Below are 11604 nucleotides of genomic sequence, written 5' to 3'. Positions count from 1 at the left end.
AAATCAGACCGCCATGGTTATATGCATGAATATCTACGGAAAAGATATATACATATCAACCAAATGGAATTTATAATACACAGATTATAATTCCAACCAAACTATAACATTATAGGAGGATTTTTGCTTAGAAGCATAATCCAAAAACGAAAGAAGGAAAGATTGGCTCGTGTTTGGATAAGGGTTTTTAGCGTGAGTCAAGAGACCACTCTTTCCTTAAAACCTTATTTGCCACCTCCCAAAAGTGCTAGGAGCGCCGTGGCCTAGGGAAAAATACGCCGGTTCGACGTTTGAGCACCCAAACGAACGAACCCGGCGAACTAGAGCAAAGCCTTGAACACAGTTCGGCTTAAGAAAGGAGTAGAAGCAGAGTTTTTGAGGAGAGAAAACACACTTCTGTGTTGTGTGTTCTTGTCACAATGTGCTTGTTTAATCTGCTGCACTCTACCCCCTCCTTATATAGGGATTGAGGAGTGAATAGCCTTTATTATGGCATTTAGGGGCACCCCTACAACTTCCGTAACAGCAACCATTAACATGGTGTTAATTCAAAAATTAAAATTGGATTTAATTCAAAGAATTAATCCATAACAGCTGAATTAAATCCCAACAGTCACAATAGAAGCTTTCTGGTTCGTGTATACTGTGCATATCTCGGCCACTGCTTTTGCAAAGTTTCGGCCAACTTGGCCGAAACTTGCAATTGCAATTGCAATTCCCATGCAAATTTGGCCTAACGTGGCCGAGACTTTGAAACTTACAGTTTCAATAGTTTCGGCCACTTGGCCGAAACTAACACAATAATCAACACGAAATTTCGTGCTTTGTATGAACACCGAAAGTTTGGGATTTGATTTACACCCCCTGCGCGTGAGAGAGAGCTCTATGCTATACATGCTATACAATTAATAAGCTTAACAAGAGCTCATGTATAAATAGTGGGGCAAATCCTCTTCCCAAACCAATGTGGGACAAAAGCTCACTTTTTCCCTTCATTTTCCAACTCAAATGGGTCTACTTTGAGAATCAATATCTCATTCACCCATTATCCGTTTTGAGCGTACAATATATCAATCTCTTCTCTCACTACGAAGAACCCGAATCCACTTTGACCCGACCCAAATCGGAAGTGGACCCACTGATAATTGTACCACAAAATAGCCACTTAATATGCCATTTTATGCCATTTCAAGCTATTTTTTTCCAACATTCTCTTAAACATTGTCTACTAAACTAATGAGCTAAGCCCGTGCGGGCTCCGTTGGATGCTAGCTAACATGAGTAAATGTGTGCAAAGTAAAAAAAGAAAAAAAATAAATAAAAAAAAAAAAAAATTGGGATATATATTTTGACATACCATGCCTCCAACATGATAGACGAAAGCTAAGAGTATTCCAGCAGGTATCCCTAGCAAATAATAGGCTCCCAAGTTGACTATTGCACCAATATTTTGCCACCCACATCCTCTCGCTGTGCCTGAAATTACATTCATATCCACATAAATTTTATACATATATATTCCCTTGGTTAATTGGTTTCATACAAACTGCAATTTAATTTCTTTTTCAACAACTAACTTTTAATATCTCTATCTCTATCTCTATATATATATATATTAAAGCAAAATGATATATTGTAAAAAGTTCCCGCACAATCCAATACTAAGTTACAGCCAATACTAAGTTTAAGCCAATCAAAATCAATTACCAAGTTTAAGTCAGTCAATCAAAATCAATTACTAAGTTTAAGCCAATCAAATCAATTACTAAGATTAAGCCAGCCAATCAAAATCAATTACTATATATATATATATATATATATATATATATATATATATATATATATATATATATATATATATATATATATATATATATATATATATTTCACATCCTCTGCAATGCAAACACTATCAAGGAAGTTGTGATAGCGTATGAAATCTAGAAACGCTCTTCGCTTGCGAGTTATGAGAGCGTATGAAATCCCCAAGAGAAAATCGTCTTCCATAATCAAATCCAAGGAAGTTGTCTTCCATGACCAGCAGGTAAGTTCTTTTACAAATCTCAATTCAAATCAGGCTACATTAATAAGTTTATACGAGACCATGTTAAAAGCTCTATTCTATGAAAACTGAGAAACTGAAGGATTGTGAACATCAGGATGAGATCTTTGTGTGTCTGAATTTGAATTTTAAATAATTGAATGATGGTGGTTTTGGTTTTTTTGTGCTGAAGAATGAACATATAGACATTTTTTGTCTTAGGCATTTCAATGGGGGGATGAAATGTCATTCCTACTTCGAATCTAATAGACAATTTATTATATTTTTCTATATTTCATGATGGATCTGTCTAAGTTATTACTAAATCCTTATTACTATTTAGAATAAGGTACCAATAGTGCTTTCTATGCTATTTCATATACAAGAACACATCACACATAGCAAATGAGAGGACTCCAAAAGTTGATAGAATTTTATTATCCTTATCTATATTTCAAGGTGGATCTCTCTAAGTTATTCCTAATTCCTTATTACCAATTACAATTAGGTAACAAACAGTACTTCCTTTTGGCTTTGGGTTTCTCTTTTGCAGGTTTTGGAGTGCATATACAAGAACACAGCACACAGCAAATGAGAGGACCATGGCAAATAGTGTGAAACAACCAATTTCAAGAGCACATATATCATGCATGAAGACACAAAAAATAGTTTTTTCCTACAGAATAAAACAAAATGTTAGAGTAAATTCCTTTTTCGGTCCTACATTTATTGCGCGATGGACAAATTTTGTCCGATTTTATTAATTTAGCCACATTTTGCCCAGCCTTTCAAAAAGGTGGACATTTTTTGTCTACCGTTACATTTGTTGTTAAACAACCATGAAGTGGGAGGGCAGTTATGTCCTTTCACATGCTGTTCTTCATTAGCCTTTGTGTGGCCCAAATGAAGGTTTAGGAGCAAATGCCCCACCGAACTTGTCCAGTATCCAATGTTTTGGGGCATTTAGCCTCTTCATATGCTTCTTCAACCCTCTAGCATGAGCAATTACGATGGCAGTGGCGTCAAGCAATGGCGTCTCCGGCAGACAGGTCAGAGCAACAGCTTCGATGTTCTTCTCCTTCTCCGGTGGTCTCTGTCCCTCAGGCAAAGCAGAGTCGAATCGGCAGCGGCAGAGCGACAGAGTTGTAATCGAGGATTACGGCCTGAGCAATCGCACCTTCGCCTCTGGATTCTCAACCACAACCTCCTCTGCTGCCACTGATTCCACTTCTGCCACCGCCGTACCACCATCAATCCCCTCCGTCAACACCGCACCTCCATTCATCTCCTCCATCCCCGTTCTCCCATGCCTCTCCTTTCCACGACAATCCTCCAACCAATGCCCAAATCTCCTGCAATCTGGGCAAAATCGAGGCATATTCTTATACTCTATCATCTGCCAAAAACCCCTCTCGAGTCATCTACTTCCCCATTTCAATCCACACCATATCAATTTAAGGCTCAAGAAAATTAACCTCAACTCTATCCCTAGCCACACTAGGCAAGTTCTCCGAGTAGTAGCAGAGTCTACATCTAGAATATTAGATTGCAATCTGCCTCTAGCGTGAATCGAATCAGAAGAAGGGGACGGGATGAATCCATACCGGTACTTGCCGGCCGGAAGATGGGGGACAAGGTGTTGGGTCCAGGTTCGGCGGGGTGAACCCACGGGGACCTCTTTGGTGGCGCCTCCGTGGATTCCTCTGCCATGGCCTAGATGGGGCGGCACGCGATGGCGACTTGTTCAGTCCCTGGGGACGACGGAGAAGCAATGAAGGGACTTCTTCTAACGGCGTCGCCACGTTGTTGGCTGAGGGCTTGGCGATGGAGAGCGGTGAGGCGAAGAGAGAGCTTGGGCGGCCATGGCCATGGAAATTGAAAAAGCTTGAGGCAGGAGATCAAAGAGGAAGTGAGTGTGTGGAGAAAAGAATGGTCACTTACACTCTGACCGGAAGATAGAGACCAAGAAACTTGAAGGTTGATGAAGAACATCATGTGAAAGAACATAACTGCCCTCCCACTTCACGGCTGTTTAACAGCAAACGTAACGGTGGACCAAAAATTTCCACCTTTTTGAAAGGCTGGGCAAAATGTGGCTAAATTAATAAAAATTGGGCAAAATGTGTCCATCGCGCAATAAATGTAGAACCAAAAAAGGAATTTACTCCAAAATGTTATGATAGAATAGTGTAGGACATTATTCTATGTAATAATATGTTTTAATATTTAAATGATATATACATTAAAATAATCTTTTTTAATATCATTATTATTAGGAGTATTAGTATTAATTAGTTATAGGTATAATATGATAATACTATATTTATATATTTATATATTATTATATACATATATGTCGTACATCATATGAGTTATTAGGATCGTATTTAGAAATGAGATATATAATTGGTAGAATAATTTAATTATATATATTAATTTAAAAGTAACATATTAAAAGGTTTGAGATGATGTAATAAATTATTTTAAAATTATTTTTGCAGATTGGAATGTCGCAAAGTCTCCCTACAATTAAAGATTTTTTATTTGTAATTATGAAATTAATTACCATATATAAAAATAGTCTATTAAAAGGCATGATATTTATTTATATAATAATTATTTCCATATGAATGTATGTAAGTGTCAATTCCATTATTTACAATATACATAATATACTTTAACATGTAAATATATAATATATATATATATATATATATATATATATATATATATATTAACATTAACTATTACAAATTTATAGGTTGTGCATCGCACGGGTTTCATACTAGTTTGGATCAAAAGCATTTTGGTTCCGTTAGCTTTGGTCTCTCACTATCATGCATATCATTTCAAGTTATTCTATATGCAAATTATATCATCGACCAGGGTCCATCGAGCTCTAATCCAAATTATATACGAACAACTAATATATTATGTACATTTAATTGGTTATAATTGAATGTACATAACTATTAATTAAATATACATAATAACTAAATTTACATAATCTGTTAAATGTAAATAATCTAGACCATGATCTATAATGCTTATGATTGATCCCTGTCCATAATATAATGATTGTTATTCTATAGTAGTTCTGTCACGTTTAGTCCTAAACTTTCAAGTTAATCACTCGTGCTCTTTCAACTTTCAAATTTTAACTAACTAGGGTCTTTCAACTCTCAAGTTAATCACCCGTGATCCTTTTACAGATGGTTAACTTAAAAGTTTAGGATTATATTAAAGTGATAAACTACTATATTCGGAGGACTCCAATTGACATTAACTTTTCAAAGTACTATTAAACACGAAAAATCAAATTAAGATGGTGTAATATACATAAACATACTGAAAGAATACATAGAAGGCCATCAAGGAAGTGAGAGGCAGAGAGCAAGAGTAGCATCTGCCAGCATAGTTTACAACTTCTTCCTCAATGGTGTAAACATACCCCATACTTTGTGCAGTGAAAGCATTGCTATGCCTACTAAAATCCTTCTGTTGGCCGCGCACCCTAACGCAGTACGCACCGCCACCCACGCTGCATTTGGCCTCCCACCACCCACTTCATTTGACACCCGTACACTGTACTAACCAAAATCATATTAAGTAACTATACAAATTTTAATTTGTAAGGGATTGATTGGAGTTAATTTTAGGAAAAGCCAATTGACTATTAATATTATTTATCAATTTTTATCTTTGACTTTCAATCAAAGAATTAATTAAGGTCAAGCGCGAGGCGGCTGAGGGATTGACTAGGCTGCCTAGTCGACATATTAACTATTGTTCTCTTTCAATTAAATCATAAATGATTTATTGTGTATTGACATCTACCAATTTTCATCATCTACTTTCAGTGTGATCATAAATGGTCCATTGATTATTTATTTTGTTTCAGATTTGGTTATTTAATTAAATATATATCTATTTAGTAAACATTAAACTTAAGGGTAATAATGTAAAAATTAGCTTATTGTTGAGTTGGGCAAACTTCATCATTAGTGGGTGCAAAGACCCAAATTTTTATGTTATTACCATTAAATTTAATGTTTACTAAATTAATATTTAACTGAAGGACCAAATTTGTAATATAATCAATAGTTAAGGGATCATTTTTGGTCTAATTGAAAGTCGAAGATAAAAATTGATAAATGTCAATAGTTAAGAGATCATTTGTTGTCTAATTAAAAGACGAATATAAAAATTGATAAATGTTGATAGTCAATGAGCCATTCTTGGAATTAACTCCTTTTAAGGTGTTAATCAACTATCAGGTATATATAACTATCATCAAATGTTGATTGATTATCAGATATAACCACCTATAGGCCCTGTTTGGTAACATAGTTAGTTTATAAGTCAATTTTGACTTATCTAGCCACTATTAACTGTTTGACTTGGTTAAACAACTAATGCAAGTGTTTGAATAATTAGCTTTTTATAACAGTTTATTGCTCTAAAATGCTAAAATTCAAAAAGCTGCTCAAGCAACTTTACGACAAGTTTTTTGAGATAGTCATTTTACATAAGCTATCAGAGTATCAGCTAACAACTAATTTACCAAGCATCTTTTTACAATCAGTTAATGCTATCAACTAGTCAAACCCACTAATCCAATCAACTAACAGTTATTACCAAACATCCCATAATATATCTTGTAGGTGGATGTACTCAAATGGCAAGATATTAACCAATATACTACATACTAAGTGGCTGGTAAAGACTGAAAGTTACCTTATAGCGCCACCAAGTCCCATAGGCAGCATATAAACCATGATGCATGTATTTAGTCTGAGAACAATTAACACCACCAGTTAACAATAGGGCCGATTTTTTTATTTTTATAGCTCCATTTTGGTAAATAAATGAGGCCCTACCAAAAATGCAATCTTTAAAATAAATACCGTAATTTTTAATAATAATAATAATAATAATAATAATAATAATAATAATAATAATAAGGTGATAAAATATTTGTGTGGGCAAAAAGAATCACAAAAGACATATTATTGAATAAATTACAATAATAACAATAATAATAATGGTAATAATAATAACAATAATGCTGTGCGCAAAGAATTAAAAAAAGGCAATAAAAATAATAATAATAACAACAACAACAACAACAACAACAACAACAACAATAATAATAATAATAATAATAATAATGTATGCGAAGAATTTTTTTTTAAAAAAAAGGCTAAAGGATAAATAAAAATAGAAGATGTGCCAATAGAGGATTTGAACCTTCAACCTCAAAGATGAAAAATACCATAAAATTGTATTTCTACTATTTTTCCATAAAATTTTTTAAGATTAATTGCAATTTTATTTTATTTTAATATTTTAACTAGCTAGGTAAAAATTAAATATTCAGCCTTCTAAAATTTGAGGCTCTGTGTTGTTGCACAATCCGAAATCCAGCCTAGCTCGCCAGTTAGCTACTAATTTAATAGCAACAAGAGAGCTGGCATGGGGGACCAAATGTGGTTCCAACTTGCATCTATTGTTCCAAAACGTGCGAATGTAACTTATGGGCATATTCAATTTTGATGGTGTTCAATGTAATAATAAATGTAAAGCAAAATCTTGTGTGAGACCGTATTACGGATTCTTGGTGTTTGTGAGACGGGTCAAGTCAAGATTAAATGTAATACTTATATTAATAAATATAGGAAAAATTGTAAAAAAAAAATGCCCCTCTATAATATGTCAATTATCAATGTCATCCCTGAATTATGAGTGGTGTAAATGTTGCCCTCAATTATCAAAATGGTGCACATATAGCCCCTCCCGTAACGGACATGTGGTTCCCCACCGCTGTCCATTGCTGGTACTTCGAATCGAGAGAGGGGAAAAACAACTAAATTACATATTTACTTCGACTTAACGGTGTCGTACACTAACGGGGAACCACATGTCCGTTACGGGAGGGGCTATATGTGCACCTTTTTGATAATTGAGGGGCAACATTTACACCACTCATAATTCAGGGGTGACATTGATAATTGACATATTATAGAGGGGCATTTTTTACAATTATCCCATAAATATAATACTAAATCAAGTTGTGCTCTTATTCGGGAGAGAGTATTTAAAAAAAAAAAATGAAATTGTATATTAAAGTAATTGACTTACGTTATAGAAAGAACTGAAGTTTCCAGCTTAGGATTTGGAAGAAACCCACATAACAAAACCATCAGCTCGAATGACCAATTCTCTAAGCTACACTTACCACACATACACACAAACATCTTTAGAAAAATTGGCCGGTTAGGTCATGGGATAATTGTTATATAATGGATTAGAGTTTATATTGTATTGTGAATTCTTATCCAAAAATGATGTGTTTACAATTTGACATATTCTTTACATGTAGTTAACAGTTTATGCGTTTGTAAATAAATTGAAAGTATATAACATGTCAACTACATACAAATAATATATGTTAATTGCAAGACACATAATATACTGTATGTAAAAATATTATGTGTCTGCAGTTAACATATATTATTTGTCTACAATTACTATGTTAAGTGTCTGTAATTAAAATGTTAAAGTTAGGTTCTCGTGCGAACAGTGCGGTCACTCACCATTAAGTACGCATAAATGCACCACAAAGTGTATGCAAAATGCATCATTAAGTGTGGTGCATTTGTGATGTATTGGTGCATTTTTGTATACCTAATGGTGAATCCGCACCGCCCGCACAGGAATCACTGTCCGCATTTGGATTAGTATTTACAGAAATATAAATAATATAAAATATGTTAACTGCAGTTATTTAGAATCAAAATCCACAATGTAAGGTAGATTTTGGTCCATGGGATAATTTGCCATCATGGGAAGTATAAATAAAAAATTGATAAAGTTGGAGAGGAGAGAAGTACGTACCAAAGCATGGCAGTGGAAGGAATCCCTAATCTAAGAAACTTGATGATATCATGAAACATATCCTTGGAAAACCCTGTCCATGTTTCTTTACAAGAAGGAGAAACCCTCACATAAACACCCAACAACACTACATTAACCCAGTAAGATATGGCATTAGCCATGGCAGCACCGGTGAAGCCCATCCCAGATTTGAACACCAAAACCCAACAGCTGAGCACATGCACCAGAGCGGCGATTCCTACCGTGAACATCATGGGGACAACGTTGTTTTGGGCCTGTAGAAATGAGACGAAACACCGCAGGATTGCGTACGGGAAAATGGAGGGTATCAGAAACCGAGCGTACTCGCCGGCGGCGTCAGATATCTCCGGATCTTGGCCGCACAAACTGAGGATCCGGTCGGTGTAGGCCCAAACGCCGGCCACCGGAATGCAGACTAGAAGCATCACTAGCATTCCTCTCTGCATAAAGATTCCCAGCATTTGGTACTGTTTGGCGCCGTATGATTGACCGCATAATGTATCCAAAGCGCCTGCCAATCCTCTCTGGTTTTGGTTAAACAAACACGAGATCCATAGTTAATTCATTATTACTGCACTTGAAAACAAGTACAAATCAATTTTGCAGAAGCCAGAAGGCACTAGGCGCTAGTCAAGCCCCCAAGGTGTCTAGCGCTTAAGTTAAGGATGACAATTTGTTCCATTCCTGTTGGGATGGCCCTAATCAGAATGATGATGGGAAAAAGTTTGGGAGAACAAGAAACGAAAATGTATGTAATTTCCAGTCAAGAATGGAGATACCCTTTCCGCCCACCTTGTTCTAGTAAAATTATTATAATTTAAAAATTATATATATATATAACATTTAGGTTTTTAATTTTTAAAATTTAAAATTAAACTAATTTAAAATTTTGACTAAGAGTTGACCGGCAATAGAGAATCTCCATTCCTGCTTAATTCCCCGCAAAGACGGGTATTGTGACTATTTTCAATTCCCCGTTGTAAATGGGGACGGGAACAGGAACGGGAATGGGGTTTTGGGAATGGGGACGGGGGCTGGAAGCTAAGTATACTTCCCACCCCATGCATCCCGCTCCGTTGCCATCCCTAAGCTTAAGCTGGCTATAGTAATTCAAGTATATCATCTCAATTGGTTCTACAAAAGGCAATAAGTTGTTAGACAATTATAATTTCAAACTAATCAACAATTAGTTGTGTACATGACTAAAATAATATAGAAGAGGAACAACTGCTGAGCAGACAAAAATAACCTCTCAGCCGAATTGAGTATCGAGATTTAGATGCCAAACTTGGCGCCTAGTCGACCGGCCGACTACAAGCCGCTTAGGACTGAAATCGTCGGCCAACTAATTAAAAGTTGCCTACGACTGAAATTTTCTTGACTTAATGGCGCCTAGGGGACTGTCTAAGTCGATTTTTACAACACTACTACAAATTAAACATTTTGCAGTTGAAGTTTCCGGTACGGTGAGGCTGACCATAAAACTGAAACCAGTGACTGAAGCGAAGGCGGTGGCCATTGAAGCACCGGAGAGAGACAGCTCGCCGCCGCGATTGCCAGCGAACATGAGTGAGATGAACTGCAGGGAAGTTAACAGAAGATTTACAGAAATCAAAGGGCCAGCTAAAACCATAAGCTTCTTCACTTCGCCGGAAACCTCATCCCAACATTTTCTTCTCTCATCATTTTCAGATTCAAGAATCAATGGGATCTCCATCTCTGCTTTTCTTTCCATCCTCTTCTGATCCTGCCAGATTCGAACGTGACAAGGCAGATATAACTAGCTACTTAAAGACTAGAAAGAGAAATGTAGAATAAGGCACCAAATATTGCAAAATCTAAATTAAAGTATGTACCTAACTGATACGAACAGTGGGCTCCCTCATGTGTGGAAGCAATTTTTTTTCTTTTTTTCAGAATAAGTGTAGTGGAATTGCACATTTATGTTTACATATTATACTAGTTATAAAATGCACTATTAAATTAATATCTAATATTAAAATAAGAAAGTAAGTAATTAACATTAAACTCAAGTATAAAAGTTAATTAATATAAATAAATATTGATTATTTTCAATACAACAAAACAATTATTTTCAACTTGTAATAAAGTAGTGCTAAAGAATAAGTCTTATTATTATTGGTATAAGTACGTAGAAATAAAAATCCTTGGTCCTAACAATTCTCAAATTAAAATAAATTAATTCTTCTTAATGTGATATTGATGACTATTAATTAGTCGGTATATTTAATTTTTTTTTGTTAAAAGTAACTTGATTATAATAGATTTTACTAATATATATATATATATATATATATATATATATATATATATATATATACACTAGTATTTTCTATGCGCGATGCGCAAAAACATTTGTCCAATATTTATATATTTTTAAAATAACTAACAAATCCCTACTAATTAAAATCTATATGAAATCAAATTTATTTATTATAATAATCCAATATATCATGTCTACAAATATAATAAAATATATGGTGAATGCATGTACATGGTAACAATAATGGAAAAGATAACGGAAGTTATAACTGTAGGGATATTTTTGTCCAAAAAATGATAAAGTACAACTCTAAAAGCACAATGTACAAAATAAGAAGCATTAAAAACATGGACATAAATGA

The 11604-nt window shown here is 34.7% G+C and overlaps 1 protein-coding gene and 1 long non-coding RNA gene across 2 annotated transcripts in view; both read right to left on the bottom strand.

Moving 5' to 3' along the window:
- LOC109158388 overlaps positions 1-1476 on the bottom strand; it is a 20059-nt gene extending 18583 nt beyond the window's left edge. The window contains exon 1 of the long non-coding RNA XR_002050375.1: positions 1358-1476. This is a non-coding gene — a long non-coding RNA (uncharacterized LOC109158388). The remainder of the gene's footprint in view (positions 1-1357) is intronic.
- Positions 1477-2924: 1448 nt separating this feature from the next.
- On the bottom strand, positions 2925-10729 carry LOC109158405 (protein DETOXIFICATION 16-like). Its single transcript, XM_019306315.1, has 7 exons — positions 10437-10729; positions 8939-9483; positions 8183-8269; positions 6779-6835; positions 5493-5626; positions 3219-3400; positions 2925-3134 (listed from the first exon to the last, which is right to left on the bottom strand). The coding sequence occupies exons 1-7, from the start codon at positions 10692-10694 to the stop codon at positions 2925-2927; spliced, it is 1473 nt and encodes a 490-aa protein (XP_019161860.1). The 5' UTR covers positions 10695-10729.
- Between the last annotated feature and the right edge of the window lie 875 nt (positions 10730-11604).

The sequence above is a fragment of the Ipomoea nil genome, unplaced genomic scaffold (genome assembly GCF_001879475.1).
Source record: "Ipomoea nil cultivar Tokyo-kokei standard unplaced genomic scaffold, Asagao_1.1 scaffold2818, whole genome shotgun sequence".
NCBI lineage: Eukaryota > Viridiplantae > Streptophyta > Magnoliopsida > Solanales > Convolvulaceae > Ipomoea > Ipomoea nil.
The sequence above is the reverse complement of the archived record's forward strand: the minus strand, read 5'-3'. Positions and strand labels throughout refer to the sequence as shown.